The following is a 16,644-nucleotide window of genomic DNA, read 5'->3' as shown; positions in this document are numbered from 1 at the left end:
TATGTTCCCAATCATTTTTCTTAATAATGAACTAGTTTTAAAACCAGTCAAAATATAATTTTTTTTATTGTTTTTCCTTACACTTTTTTTTTTACACACATCAAATATAACGTATAAGTATAAAATATAATTGCACAATACTGTATAAAAACAACATGAAACTGAAATATAAGTGATAACAAGATGAAGAGATCAAACTAAAGATACCACATCCCAAATACTAAGATTCATAAAAATGTTTCTATTTTATTATATTCACGTCTACTTTTGGAATTCAGGCATATGTGGTGAGACCTATTTCCTACTCTTGATCATTTGTTTCTATGCCCCTGTAATTTTGACATTGTGTTTATGGTTTTATAAATAATTGCTTGGTTGTTGATGGAATTACTAAGCCAATTGTTTTTTCTATTGTTGTTGCATCTATGTCATATGTACTTAAAAGGATGTTTTCTCATTTTTATTTTGTTATTTCAGCATACAAAAGAGCTATACCATCAATCTCCTGAAGAAACTCTAACGAGTGAAACATGTTGAGAGTGGTAGCGCTTTACATATACATGTCTAAATAATTTATATATCCCTTTGTATGGATGTATTACGGTCTTCCTTTTTTCATGTTTTAACGATTTTGTAATAAAAAAAACTTTTTACATTTCTACTTTTGGGTGTTTTGACCCATACATCTGATACCGTTTAAAGGTCCCGAGGTTTGTCACCTCTTAGCCCCCTCCTCCCTCTTTTCAACATTAAACTGAAAGCTATATTATAAAACGGAATATGCATTCCTAGGGCCTTTGACAGAAATAATGTTACCTGTGCAACATTTTTCTCCTAGGACACCAATCCAATCATCCCAATTGATAGAAAGTTGCCATACTCATGTCCTCTGCACAGACCTATGTTCACGCTGCACTTGGCATTTTCTGATCATAGTGCACTTCAATACAGCACAGCCACATGTAAAAATGCCCATTGTACTCAGTCATTCAGATACAATATTGTCTATGATGGCTTTTCCAGAATAGGAAAGCCTGTCATCCTATCACACAGGAAATGTTTTTCAAAAAAAGGTTCATGCTAGACAGAAAGTGAGAATATTCTCCATTCTTCTTTATAGCATGTTGCAACTGATACATGAGAGTCAAGTGTCAGTAAGATGTTCATACTATGCTAGTAAGCAACTAAAAACCTTTGGTGCGACTAAATTCCTAAAATAGTGCAATTGGTAACTTTTTCCACGGTAACCCTTTGCAACAAACCAGATTTTGGTTAGCTCAAGTTAGAGAAGATTGAGCAATAAAGACGTTATTGTAATTGGCTCTTTCCTATACTTAATGGAAAAAGGACTTAGTGAAAGCTTTCACCCAAAGCATTCTCATTGCGTTTTTTGGGCCTGGTGAAAATGATGTGTTTTTTTTTGTATGGAAACATCTGTTTTGTCTTAATGCTTGATGATGATTATTCTTTATATGGTCACGAATACAGAACAGACAAAACATACAAATACTATATATGTACAAAGAAGTGCAAAATAGACATTTTGATGACAACAATCTGTTCATACAGTTGTGCTCATAAGTTTACATACCCTGGCAGAATTTATGATTTCTTGGCCATTTTTCAGAGAATATGAATGAGACTGAAAATATGAATGATAACACAAAAACATTTCTTTCACTCATGGTTAGTGTTTGGTTGAAGCCATTTATTATCAACCGTGTTTACTCTTTTTAAATCATAATGACAACACAAACTACCAAAATGACACTGATCAAAAGTTTACATACCCTGGTGATTGTGGCCTGATAACATGCACACAAGTTAACATAAAGGGGTTTAAATGGCTATTAAAGGTAACCATCCTCACCTGTGATCCGTTTGCTTGTAATTAGTGTGTGTGTATGTAGCACTAACCCCCGAAGGAGCTGCTGATTATTTTTGGGCTTACCATTACCTTCCGCTTCTCCTTGTTGCATGTCTAGGGGCTGTCCTGTGTTAGATGACCCAGTAACTTGAGACTGACAATAGATCCACTTGAATGGATTTTATTTTCAAACTTCAACCATTGAACAGTCTTTAACCACTTGCCGCCCGCCCTATAGGCAATTGACGGCTGCAAAGTGGTTGCATAATCCTGACCGGACGTCATATGACGTGATCAGGATTATGAGCCGCTGCGCGCCCCCGGGGGCACGCATCGCGGCGATCGTTGTTGCGGGGTGTCAGTCTGACACCCGGTAACTACGATCTCGGTAAAGAGTCTCCGACGGAGACTCTTTACCACGTGATCAGCCGTGCCCAATCACGGCTGATCACAGTGTAAATGGGAAGAGCCGGTGATCGGCTTTCCCTCACTCGCGTCTGTCAGACGCGAGTAGAGGAGAGCCGATCGGCTGCTCCTCTGACAGGGGGGGTCTGTGCTGATCGATTATCAGCACAGCCCCCCCCCCCCGAGGATGCCCACACTGGACCACCAGGGACGCCACCAGGGAAAAGGTAATCCTCCCTAGACCACCAGGGATGCCAGTCAGCACAATGGGTGCCAATCAGTGCCCATAATGGATGCCAATCAGTGCCCACAATGGGCATCACTGATTGGCATGCATTATTGTTTGGCACTGATTGGCATCCATTACTATAGTATAACACCAATGCCGCCTATGAGTGCCCACCTGTGCCGCCTATGAGTGCCCACCTGTGCCACCTATGAGTGCCCACCTGTGCCGCCTATCAGTGCCTACCTGTGCCGCCTATCAGTGCCTACCTGTGCCGCCTATCAGTGCCCACCTGTGCCGCCTATCAGTGCCCACCTGTGCCGCCTATCCATGCCCATCCGTGCCGCATATCCATGCCCATCTGTGCCGCCTATCCATGCCCATCTGTGCCGCCCATCCGTGCCGCCCATCCGTGCCAGCTATCAGTGCCAATTTGTGCCACCTATCAGTGTCCGTCCGTGTCGCCCATCCGTGTCGCCCATCAGTGCCGCCTATCAGTGCCACTTCATTGGTGCCACATTGGTGCCCATCAGTGCCGCCTTATCAGTGCCCATCAGTGTAGCCCCATCAGTGCCCATCAGTGAAGGAGAAAATGTACTTATTTACAAAGTTGTGAAACTGAAAAAAAAAAAACATTTTTTTTTCAAAATTTTCGGTATTTTTTTATTTGTAGCGCAAAAAATAAAAACCGTAGAGGTGATCAAATACCACCAAAAGAAAGCTCTATTTGTGGGAAAAAAATGATAAAAATTTCATTTGGGTGCAGTGTAGCATGACCGCGCAATTGTCATTCAAAGTGCGACAGCACTGAAAGCTCAAAATTGGTCTGGGCAGGAAGGTGTTTAAGTGCCCTGTATTGAAGTGGTTAACTTGGGATCAGAGCGTTGGAAAGGAATTCAAGTACTCTCATGTCAAAGTCTATAAACGTTAAGGAACTTGCTTACTTTGACTGCATCCAGAGAATAGCAATTCGCAGCTGGATGAACACTCAGATTGGACAGTCCCTCTCTCACAAGGCCTAGCAGCCAACAAGGTGCTTACTCAGGAACAAAGTCTTTATCACTGACGTTGTTGCAGAACATATAGGAAACTAAGCTGTAGAACACTTATAGGATACCTGGATCTTTCAACCTACTTGGCGATATCCACAAGACCGGATTCTCTCGGTTACTTCGGCCCTTCCAGGTTCCTGTTAAGAAAACCCCTGTACGTGGTGTTCTTCTAAAGAGCCCTTCCCTGGAATGCTCAAAGTTCAATGGGTCTCTCCCGGACCAGAGACGGCACCCATCCACCTCAGAATCCTCCTCTAGTTTCCATGCCTTGGGCTAGCCAGCCCTGAGGCATTAAAGTCAGGTGGAACTGCACCCCAGGCCATAGCCTTCCTGGGGGCTGGTCAGGAGGACCAGGACCATGTAATCAGCACTTCATACTGGACCGGAACCTCGAACCACGTGACGTCCGTATCTTAAATACCCTCTCCCAGAGGGCACAGCGAGAGGGCCACTCCCCCTGACCTGGCTCCGAAAGAGAGTAACTTAAAGCGGAGGTCCAACCTAAAGTGGACCTTCCGCTCATTGGAATCCTCCCCCCCTCCGGCGCCACAATTGGCACCTTTCAGGGGGGAGGGGGGTGCAGGTACCTGTACAGTACAGGTATCTGCACCCACTTCCGGGATAGCTCTCTGCGGAAAGGGGCGTAGATTACGCCCTTTTCCGAAAGTCCCCCGCTGCCTGCTGGGAAACACACAGATCCCAGAGGCAGCGGGTCCATCCTTATTGCCCAGCGCGACTCGCGCATGCGCAGTAGGGAACTGGGAAATGAAGCCGAAAGGCTCCACTTCCTGATTCCCATACCCAAGATGGCGGCGGCAGCACTCGAGAGACGATCGAGAGATCGGCTTCGGGTGCCGACATCGCGGGCGCGCTGGGCGGGTAAGTGTCCTTATTTTAAAAGTCAGCAGCTGCAGTATTTGTAGCTGCTGGCTTTTAAAAAAAAAAAAACGGCGGAACTCCCGGCGGACTCCCGCTTTAAGCGCCTGACCAAACCATAGTTCCACACCCGCCCCCAGAGACAGTGCCCCCTGTGGCCAGGCTGAACATCTTTCAGTCCAATCAGACTGACACAGAAGTCAAATTTAGACAAATAGACCCAAACCAAACTGTAGTTTGGGTAAAGTTTTAACTTTGAAAAACATAGCGCATGCTCTTCAGGAGCCCGGGCTACATGTATAAAAGGTCATTGAGTTTGACAGACCCATCCTTGTTTCATCCAGAGCTACAATGACATTTCTGTATTCGGAGTTATGGGGAAAGCAAAAGAATTGTCAAAGGATCTGCAGAAAAAAGGTTGTTGAACTGTATAAAACAGGAAAGGGAAATAAAAACATATCCAAGGAATTGAGAATGCCAATAAGCAGTGTTCAAACTCTAATCAAGAAGTGGAAAATGAGGGGTTCTGATGAAACCAAACCATGGTCAGATAGACCAACTAATATTTCAGACACAACTGCTACGGAAATTATTCAGGATGCAAAGAAAAACCCAAAAATAAGTTCAGGTGAAATACAGGACTCTCTGAAAACATGTGGTGTGGCTGTTTCAAGATGCACAAAAAGGAGGCACTTGAAAAAATATGGGCTGCATGGTCGAGTTGCCAGAAGAAAGCCATTACTACTCAAATGCCACAAAGTATCCTGCTTACAATACACCAAACAGCACAGAGACAAGCCTCAAACCTTCTGGCACAAAGTCATTCGGAGTGATGAGACCAAAATTTAGCTTTTTGGCCACAACCATAAAGGCTACATTTGGAGAGGAGTCAAGAAGGCCTATGATGAAAGGTACACCATTCCTACTGTGAAACACGGAGGTGGATCGCTGATGTTTTGGGGATGTGTGAGCTACAAAGGCACAGGAAATTCTGTCAAAATGAATGGCAAGATGAATGCAGTATGTTATTGTCCATGAAACTGCGCATGGGACGTACTTGGACATTCCAAATTGACAATGATCCAAAACACAAGGCCAAGTCGACCTGTCATTGGCTACAGCAGAATAAAGTGAAGGTTCTGGAGTGGCCACCTCAGTCTCCTGACCTCAATATCATTGGGCGACTCTGGGGAGATCTCAAACGTGCAGTTCATGCAAGACAGCCCATAAATTTACAGGAACTGGAGGCTTTTTGCCAAGAGGAATGTCCAGCTTTACCATCTGAGAAGATAAAAAGTCTCATCCACAAATGCCACAAAAGACTTCAAGCTGTCATTCATGTTAAAGGGGGCAATGCACTGTATTAAGAACTAGGGTATATAAGCGTTTGATCAGGGACATTTAGTTAGTTTCTGTTGTCACTATGATTTAAAAAGAGTAAACACAGTTGATCATGGGCGCTGCCCCCCCATCCATGCGCCAGGCCCCTTTCAGGATGCTGGACGCATGGATTCCTATGGTGGGGGGGCGGGAGGGGGTGGTGCTTTTTGAAGCACCTGATCAGAGCCAGAGGCTCTAATAGGCTTCAAAATACGGTGGGCTCAGGGTGCAGAGAGTGCGCCCTGATCCCACCCAATTATGTGATGATAGCAAATTAATTTTCACTATTTTCATATATTCACACTAGCCTTCCTCCCCGCCAATCAAGAGGCAGGGTGGCAGACCTGTTTCCTGATTAGCCAAAGTGCCAGGCCACCCTATCGGATGCCTGGCACTTAGGAAGAGGAGCAGAGAAGACACCCTGTAAAAGCTGCTGTGGCAAGTGCTGTCAGAGCCATGCACGTGTGGAGGGGGGGGGGGGCAGTGCTGCCAGAGCCGCGCGGGGGGGGAGGGTTGTGCTGCCAGAGACGCATGGTAGGTGTGGGTTGGGTGTTGCCAGAGCCGCGAGTTGGGGGTCGGTCAAATGCATATGGCTGCATATGATGGGCACAATTGGCTGCATTTGATGGGCACAGTGGCTACATATGATGGGCACAAGTGGCTGCATATGGTGAGCACAAGTGGCTGCATTTGATGGGCACAGTGGCTGCATATGATGGGCACAAGTGGCTGCATATGATGGGCACAAGTGGCTGCATTTGATAGGCACACATGGCTGCATTTGATAGGCGCACGTGGCTGCATATGATGGGCACAAGTGGCTGCCTGCATATGATGAGCACAGTGGCTGCATTTGATGGGCACAGTGAGGCTGCAAATGATGGAGGGGGGGGGGGTTCAGTATTTTTCAGTTTGTTTGCACCCCCCAAAAAAAATTTGACCACCAGCCACCACTGCATGCATAAATGGCTTTAGCCCAGGGGTGCCCAACCTTTTGAAGAGCAAGGGCCACTTAAGCGACTTGGTAATCGGTCGCAGGCCACAATGAGTGGAGCCCATTGTGGATATGCCATCCACAATGGGTTGATGGCATATCCGTGTCCGCTCTGCATTTGCAGCCTGCGATACTTTTTGGCGGATCGTATTGGAGGTAGAACACAAGTCGGTTTATGTGTGCCACTACTTAGAGGTGAATGACGGGTCCAATTGATCGAACTGTCGGACTGACCGTGTGAAAGGGGTCCAAGGCTGCTTTCACACTGATGCGCTGCGGTTTACCCGCACCACTCGTGCAACGGAGTGTATTTTTGTCTTTCCTGCAGTTTGCAATAGACTTCTATTATATTCTGCAAGTTTGGTGCACTTTCAGAAAGCTCACCAAACTCTCAGGTAATAGAAGTCTATGGCTCAGTGCAGGTAACCTGCAGGTAAACTACTCTGTACCTGCGGATCAGTTTGAAAGCAGCCCAGTAACCACTGCAGAACAGATATGCCCATATATACACTGTGATTTTAGTAATAAGCTGACCTTTAATAACAGTATTCTTTCTATTCTATCCCAGAGCAGGAGGTCGCGGGCCACATCAGAGGGCTCCGTGGGAAACATGTGGCCCCCGGGCCACTGGTTGGGCACCCTTGCTTTAGCCAAACAGTAACCATGAGTGAAAGAAAAGTTTTTGTGTTATCATTCATATTCTCTGAAAAATGGCCAAGAAATCATAAATTCTGCCAGGGTATGTAAACTTATGAGCACAATTGTACACAATATTACCATTATCATCTTTAAGACAGCTATGTCATAATAAGTATATAATGTTCTGTATTGTGACAGCCATTTATCGTTGTATGTCTACATTTCTGGCTTGCGGCTATGGCTTAGTTTGTCCACTAAGTCTGGGGGAAGACTGATTTGTATATTGTTGTGGTACACAACCAGGGTTTGATGTAGACATTGGCTGCTGACCCAAAACCGGTGATAAGACCTTTAGAATAGACATTTGAGTGGACAACTTTTTATCTTCTGGAACTTTTCTTAAAAACTGAATTAGATTTGTGGCAAAACCTACATCTCCATCTTCGGTTTGCTGCTGCAATTGGTACTGTAAGGTTTTTAGCTGAAAATTCAGAACCCGCAAATTTGTTTTCATGGTCTTTAACTGAATTTCTTCTAAAGGCCTGTGTCTCGGAGAGGCGTTCTCAGGCAGAATCAGATCACTTTCCCTGCTTGCTGAAGGTGAAATTAGAGATGCTGCAGGAGATTCCATTTCCATTCTGTCTTTGTACACGCCTTCAGTGCTTTGCTTTTTTCTGCTGCTCTCTGACCATAGTTCACACAATTCAGTTTGTATATCATCATGGCCCTCACCTCTACAGCTTTCTGCTTTCCTGTTGCTCTCTGAAGATGATTCAGACAATTCACTTTGCATTCCATTGTGGTCTTCATCTCTAGAGATTTCTTTTTCTTTGCTGTTTACGGACAATGAAGATGTTCTGGAACATTTAGCTTCCACTTTATGATGGCCTTCATCTCTTGTGCATTGCCCTACTTTCTTGTTTATTTGGGTTGATTCAGGTGATCCAGATTCCATCCCATCAGGGTCTTCATCTCTGGTGATTTCCCCTTGGTCTTCTACTTCTGTACAAGAACCAACACAATCTGAATCACTTTCATTGTACGTCTCTCTGCTAGTAGTTCTGGAACTAATCTTTGCCTGGTCATCTGTGAAATAAATACACAATAACATAAGAGTCATTTTTATTAGACTTTGGATGTAAAGCACAACCACAAAAACCTTTGCCATGTAACCTCTGGAATTCTGTTCCTTGCAGATAAGGGTATTTACTGGATGCATGTAACACTTACTACACTAGTCTATACTCTACACCTACTACACCAGGGATAAGCAATTAGCGGACCTTAAGCTGTTGCAGAACTACAAGTCCCATGATGCATAGCAAGACTCTGACAGCCACAAGCATGGCATCCAGAGGCAGAGGCATGATGGGACTTGTTTTGCAACAGCTGGATGTCCGCTAATTGCATATCCCTGTACTACACTCTACTGCTAGTCTTGCATTCTGTCCCCGAGGATCACAGGACACCTTCTTTGCTATGCCTTTCTTCCTTCTGAGAGGGCCAGGACCTAAACAAGGTGTTGCTGCAAAGAGACTATTCACAGAAGTACATATGTATGTATGTATGCGAGTTTTTGTATATGTGTTGCTAGAAATTGTTTTCTTTTAAAGTGGTTATAAACCTTTTCTTTTCTTTTTTATTGAAATGATAAACAGGTTTATACTTACCTGGTCTTTGCAATGTTATTGTACAGAGTGGCCCTAATTTTCCTCTTCTGGGGTCCCCTACTGGCGCTCTAGGCTCCTCCTCTTCTCCGTGTTCCACCAATTAATCCACTTCCTATGGTGGCGCACGTGCGGTCGCACTCCTGAGCCTTGCTCTGTGTATCCATTGACACACAAAGCGAAGCTTGGCCCTGTCCTCTGCTCATTGGATTTGATTGACAGCAGCAGGAGCCTGTCCTGTGTGACAGGCAAGAGAGAAGAGAGCCACAGCAGATGGGTGCAGCGCTGGATTGAATGAGGTATTTAGGGGGGGTGAGGGGGCGATGCAGATAATGGAACTTTTTTTAACTTAATGGAGGGAAAGCAAAGTAGATGTAAACCCGATTCATTACATTTGACCTGGGCACATATAAATGTATTTTTTACTTATCTCTCTCCAAAGCACTAAGTTCTGTGATTTTCTGCTGCTCTGTTCTTCTGTTATCAGCATGATATCTTCTGACAAATTCTCTGACACAGGAGATAAAAGCAGCTGAAAATGTGTGTGGGGTGAGTGCTATAAATAGATTAATAGATTAGCAGTATATTTGTTCCTCTGCCTGTGTGGAGGGGGGGTGGGACTTTCCTCCAATCAGTTCACACACAGTGTATGCCCAGACTCCACTCCCACAGCTGAAACAGGAAAAACAAATTCTAGCACAATGTTAACCACTTCAGCCCCAGACCATTTTGCTGGTCAAAGATCAGACCACTTTTTGCGATTTGGCACTGCGTCACTTTAACTTATAATTGCGCGGTCATACGACGTGGCTCCCAAACAAAATTGGCGTCCTTTTTTTCCCACAAATAGAGCTTTCTTTTGGTGGTATTTGATCACCCCTGCGGGTTTTTTTGCGCTATAAACAAAAATAGATTGGCAATTTGAAAAAAACAAATTTTTTACTTTTTGTTATAATAAATACCCCCCAAAAATATATAAAAAAAATGTTTCCCTCAGTTTAGGCCGATACGTATTCTTCTACATATTTTTGGTTAGCAATAAGCGATTATTGATTGGTTTGCTCAAAAGTTATAGCGTTTACAAAATAGGGGGTAGTTTTATGGCGTTTTTATTAATCATTTTTTTTTTACTGGTAATGGCGGCGATCAGTGATTTTTATTGTGACTGCAACATTATGGCGGACACATCGGACATTTTTGACACATTTTTGGGACCATTGTCATTTATACAGCAATCACTGCTATATAAATGCAGTGATTCCTGTGTAAATGACACTGGCAGTGAAGGAGTTAACCAGTGGGTGGCAGTGTAGGGGTTAAGTGTTCCTAGGGGTGTGTTACTAACTGTGGGGGGCTGGGCTTTCATTTAGTGAACACTCCAATCACACTCCAATCACATGGAGCAGAGATCAGTGTCACTAGTTGCTAGGCAGAATGGGGAGATGCTGTTTACAACGGCATTTCTCCGTTCAGCCGCCCCGTGAGACGATCACGGGTATGCCAGCGGCGATCGAGTCCACGGGACCCGCGACCGGACTCACGGGGGTCCCGACCGACACGCGAGTGCGCCGCCGGCGGCACGATCACGATGGCAGGGCGGCATTAAAGATTGGACGTACCTGTACGCCAATATGCCTGCCCGTGCCATTCTGCCGATGTACATTGGCGTGCGCCGGTCGGGAACTGGTTAACTTTCTAAAGAATGTAGCAAGCTGAAGACTGCAGATATACATGCAAAATTTATGTAGGGATTTGTTTCATCCCTGCATATCATCTGAGACTGTTCACTTCACTGGGTATATGTGAGGGTTTACAGCTACTTTAATGTAACAATGTTTTCCCTTTAGAACCACTTTAACTGAATAAATTATTTCACTCATTCACATCTTTTACTCAAGGTAAAAGGTTTAACAAATCAAAAGAATTGAAGGCCAGAAGCCATCAATTTTTATTGTGGTTTTGTTAGAGTAAGGGTGTGTGTTAATTACTACTAAATAACCTGTCCTGCCCATCCAAAACTGATATTTTAATTATACTGTTTCCCCGAAAATAAGACCTAGCGTGATTGTCGGTGATGGCTGCAATATAAGCCCTACTCCTTGTAGGTCTTATTTTCAGGGTAGGGCTTCGGGAAAACGGGGTAGGGCTTATTTGAGGGGTAGGGCTTATATTGCAGCCATCACCGACAATCACGCTAGGTCTTCTTTTTGGGAAAACAGGGTAGGTAGAACCTGATCAGCGGAGTCAAATATTGACTTCTTATATGTCTTGCACATTTCAATAGCAAGACCTACCTGCTATGGTTTGTGACTCTATTTCTTTCCACCTTAGAATGTTGAGTGTTTCTGCATACATTTGTCTACATTACCTTTTGTTATTCTGAAGCAATCCCTGTTTGTTCCTTTGTGCTGAGTGGGTCTAATGGGTGTGGTTTGTTAATTATCAATCAGCTGTGCAACTACAGGACTCTAATGAGGAAATTCGGTGGGCCGGCATCCCTTTAGATGTGTTTCTATTGAAAGTATCTCTCCAAAAATGAAATTTTTGTTGCAGGGGATGCCTGAAATCTGACTTGTATTTTAGGCAGACTTCTGGGAAGATTGGTGAGCCGATCACACAAGTAGGAAATTATGTTTCTGGGGTTTGTTCAGTACACATTCTGTATACTGAACACCTCCAGGTAGCCATATTGCATTGCATTGCATTTTCAGAAAATGACAGTGGCTGCAGATTGAAAAGTAAGGGTATTTTTTAATAACATTCAATTACAATATGACTTGTGTCGCAATTGTATATGCTATATTATATTTTTTCTTTATTTACTATTTTTTTTTCCCCCAGAAAAATGGAGTTACCCTTTAAAGACGATATAAACAGTGCTCCCACATCACTAATGCCGCGTACACACGGTCGAACTGTATGACGCACTTAGTCCGTTGAAACACATTTCAACGGACAATCCGCTCGTGTGTGGGCTTCAGCGGACTTTTTCAGCGTGCAGTCCGGAGTACTAAAGATTTCGGTTTGCCCAAAAATCTTTCCGTCGTACTTTGGTTTCAGCGGACAATACGGTCGTCAGTATGCTAGTCCGACGGACTAAGAATGGCGCATGCCCAGAAAGGATTTACAGGACTTTGCTGTGTCTTGGACTTCCTATTTCTAGTCCCGTCGTACGTGCTGTACGTCATCGCGCAAGCTTTCGTCGGACTGTTTGTGTATCCGTGTGTGGTCAAGTCCATTCAGTGGAAAGAACGCCGGATTGTCCGTCGGATTGTATGACGGACTAAGTACGTCATACAGTTCGATCGTGTGTACGCGGCATTATAAACACACTGTCCCTACCTCATTGTGAAGAAAACATACTCTGTTAGTGAAACGCATTCCATTATATCAAATAACACCCTTTGTGATAGTTCCTTTGTTATATATGCAAACCTAATTTTTTTTTATAGAATATATAAAAAATATGTTGTATACATTTTTACCTTCTGTTCCACTCATACAATTATAAAAACATCCACTTGCTTGGAGAAAGGCAAATGCTTGCTCAAAATCTGAAGATAAAAATAATTAGAAGGTCAACAGGAGTTATTCAGACCATAAGAAGGTTAACTGGTAAATTTGTTAATGCCCAACTCTGGGCACAGAAAAAAAAGTACCTTCCTCTGAGCTGCCAGGGTTAAATGTTTGCTAAATCAAGAAGAGGCAGAATTATGTACCACTCTCCTCGCTATTGTGGTACTTTCCTTTTCTCCTCAATGCTCTGGACTATAGGCAGTCACTCTGCATCATTATGTACAATGCAGGCCTATTAACCCTCTACTGTATATGGTGGGGCAGGCATGTAATCAGGGCCAACAGCAGCTTACAGAGGAGGCTGCAAGGTGGGACCAGGCACGCTGCTGGAGGGACCCTGCTGAAGCAAGGAGAAAGGAAAGTGATTCCGCCTCTCCTGTAATGAGTATTTAAAGCGGGAGTCCGCCGTTTTTTTTTTAAAAGCCAGCAGCCACAAATACTGCAGCTGCTGACTTTTAAAATAATGACACTTACCCGCCCAGCACGCCCGCGATGTCGGCACCCAAAGCCGATCTCTCGATCGTCTCTCGGGTGCTGCCGCTGCCATCTTGGGTGTGGGAATCAGGAAGTGGAGCCTTTCGGCTTCATTTCCCAGTTCCCTACTGCGCATGCGTGAGTCGCGCTGCGCAATAAGGATGGTCCCCGCTGTCTCTGGGATCCGTGTGTTTCCCAGCAGGCAGCGGGGGACCTTCGGAAAGGGGCGTAGATTTTGCGGAAAGGGGGGTGGCTTCTGCAGAATCTACGCCGGAAATGGGTGCAGATACCTGTACCCCCCTGAAAGGTGCCAATTGTGGCGCCGGAGGGGGGGAGGGTTCCAATGAGCGGAAGGTCCACTTTAGGGTGGACCTCCGCTTTAACCCTTGCAAAATGGGAGAGTCCACAAGGGTATTTTTCTGTTGTGGCTGGCATTGGGCTTTAATGTTTTTTGCAGTCAGCTGGAAAGTGAGGAATAGCTCCTTGTGGTTTCATAAAGGTTTAAAGTCTACTGCCATTCCCCATTATGGAACCTATCCGGGATGAGCTCTATAATAAATAAATAAATTATATATATATATATATATATATATACATATATACATATATATATATATATACATATATATATATATATATATATATACATACATACATACATACATACATACATACATACATACATACATACATACATACATACATACATACATACATACATACATACATACATACATACATACATACATACATACAGTGGTGTAGTGGCTAGCACTTTCACCTAGCAGCAATAGGGTCACTGGTTCAAATCCTGACCACAACACCATCTGCCTGGAGTTTGCATGTTCTCCCTGTGTCTGCATGGGTTTCCTCTGGGTCCTCTGGTTTCCTCCCACACTCTAAAGACATGCTGCTAGGTTAATTAGACCTTGTCTAAAAAAAAAATTGGCCTTAATATGTGTATGTTAATGTTGTATGTGTTTGTAAGCATGTCAGGACCTTACGGGGTAAAAGGACAACACAAAGCCGCAGATTGTGGCAAGAAAAAGCGCCCTGAGGCGATTCAGTTCTCATAGGTAGCGCTATACAAGTCACTCACTCACTATATATATAATTGAAGGTTTTGGTTTCCTTGTAATCAGGACAAACAAAAGAGAAAGAAAACATTGAGCGACAATCAACATTTTAAATGGGGAAGTGAAGGATACTTTAATTTTGACAATATATTTTAAAGTCAAACTCTAGGTAGATATAAAATGAATGCAGCTCTGTATGCATCACTGTAGCATCAAAAGTACATTTTTTTTCTAACCGTGTAGGTACCTACATTTTTATTGGTGTTTTGCAGCGCTCGTGCTAAAAAAAAAGCCATGTTTATAGGAGAAAAGAGCAGAGTAACAGAGAGATAGCCTCATCAGTATCTGCTTTTCCTTTTTCTGTCCTGTCACAGGATGAGGGTGGGGAGGACTTGTAAGTGAAACTGCAGCAAAGTTCAGGTCCCCTTCTAGACAGGGCAGTGCTGTGTGGCAAAGCTGTGTATATCTCAGAACTGGATAAACATAAATGCAACTCCTTTAACAGACACTCCTTTATATGTATTTCCTGTGTGAATTAAGCTATTAGCCCAGAGTTCAGCTTTAAAGTAAATAAAAAAGATAGACAAATCTATCCTCTGAAAAACAATGTCAATTTAGTGTAAATGCACACAAACGTTAAAGTAGAACTACAGGCACATTTAAAAAAAAAATTTCAATAGAGTAAGGGAGGATTATAACCCGTGCTGGCTTTTTTTTTTCCATAAGTGTCTCATTGGGGAGATTTCCCTTCATTTTCTGTCCCAAAAGCGTAAACAGGAAGTGAGAGGACATCCCTCCAGTGCGAGGGAATCCCTTGCTGTCGCCAACACTAGTGTCTCAAATAGAAAATTTTCCCTCTAACGCACTAATACCAGTTTTTTAAGACCAAGTATGAGTACCGATACTTTTTCTTAAGTACTCACCAATATCAATTACGATACCTATGTAGCGCCGGCTTCTGAAGAGCACGCGCTATATGTTTTTTTAAATTTAATGTTACCCTTAAACCGCAGTTTGGTTGGGTTTGATTACTCAAAATTTTGACATCAGCATCAGTCTGACTGGACTGAAATTGTTCAGCCTGGCCACAGGGGAGCTGTCACTTGGGTGCTTTAAGGTTTAAGGTTACTTTCTCTCTAAACCAGATCAGTGGGAGTGTCACTCTTGCTGTGCCTTCTGGGAGGGGGTACTTAAGATGCGGATGTCATGTGTTTCGGGGTTCCGGTCCAGAAGTATGTTCTGACTGCATGGTCCTGGTCCTCCTGACCAGCCCCCAGGACTTTCATGGCCTGGGGTGCGGATCCACCCGACTTTACGTCTCGGGGCTGGCTAGCCCGAGGCGAGGAAGCTGAAAGAAGGATTCGGAGGTGGTCCGGTGCCGTCTCGTTTAGTGGAGAGGCCCAGCAACTGTGAAGTTATCCAGGGGAGGACTCTTCGGGAGAAGGCCACGCAAGGGTTGGCGTCTCAACAAGAGCCTGGACAAGCTGAAGGACCCAAGTGAATCCAATCTCCTGCGGTATCGCCAAAAACGGCTGCAAGATACTGGTACCACACGAGTGTTCAATAAGTTTCAAGTTTCCTTTACATGTTCTTTAACAAAGTCTGTGGCAGAGACTTGTTCCTGACTCAAACACCCTGTTGGCTGCTAGGCCTGGTGGGAGAAGCACTATCCAATTAGGGTGAGAATCCAGCTGTGAATGACTATTCTCTGGATTTATTCAGAGTAAGAGAGTTATTCTTCATTCTGACTTTGATACTAAGAGTACCTGGACTTTTCACCTAAACCCTCTGATCCTATACTGAGAGACTGTTTAACTACTTTTTTGCAAATAAAAATCCCTTCAAGTGGATCTGTCGTCAGTCTCTGCAGTTTTCGGGCCATCTACCTTGGGAAACCCCTAGACGCATACGAGGTGAAGAAGGTAACGGTAAGCCCAATAAAATCAGCTGCTCCTTCGGGGGTCAGTGCTAAACTTATTTTTAATGTCAAGTGAGTTTTTTAGGGCTCGTTAACACCATACATGCATGGAAACTGATGGGAAAGATTTAATTTGCAGAGACATCACTTTTCATGTGCGTTTCAGTGAGTTCTTACAACCTGTTCACATATGTTCGGGCCAGCCACAGTGCGATTTGAAAGAGTCCTGTGCGATTTCTGTCTGGTTTAGGTGCGTTTTCTAATCTCATACACTACAATTTGCATTGGAATCGCACATGAAATCGCACCACTGCAAACTGGCCTGCACATATGTGAACCAACTCTGCAGGTATCAGGTTTAGTAGTGGAGCATTTGCTTAGTATAGCCATTGATACCAATACGGGTATTGGTGCAACGCAAACCCCCCCCGTTACTACTTTTCTGGGGACAACTCAAAAATTAGATATTTTTTTTCACTTTTACCTTGGATTAC

At 43.9% G+C, this 16,644-nt stretch overlaps 1 protein-coding gene across 5 annotated transcripts in view; it reads right to left on the bottom strand.

The window, feature by feature from the left end:
* Positions 1-47: 47 nt before the first annotated feature.
* Positions 48-16,644, bottom strand: part of LOC143984010 (uncharacterized) — a 179,881-nt gene continuing 163,284 nt past the window's right edge. For all 5 annotated transcript variants that reach the window (XM_077484264.1, XM_077484263.1, XM_077484265.1 and 2 more), the window contains 2 exons: positions 12,592-12,660; positions 48-8,525 (listed from right to left, as the gene is read on the bottom strand). In XM_077484264.1, the coding sequence (XP_077340390.1) occupies positions 7,675-8,525; positions 12,592-12,660 (920 nt within the window). In that variant the 3' untranslated portion in view covers positions 48-7,674. The remainder of the gene's footprint in view (positions 8,526-12,591; positions 12,661-16,644) is intronic.

This window comes from Lithobates pipiens, unplaced genomic scaffold (assembly GCF_037356315.1).
Source record: "Lithobates pipiens isolate NorthernLeopardFrog02 unplaced genomic scaffold, aLitPip1_a1.2 Scaffold_16, whole genome shotgun sequence".
NCBI classification, from domain to species: Eukaryota; Metazoa; Chordata; class Amphibia; order Anura; family Ranidae; genus Lithobates; species Lithobates pipiens.
This window is presented reverse-complemented; position numbering and strand designations above follow the sequence as displayed.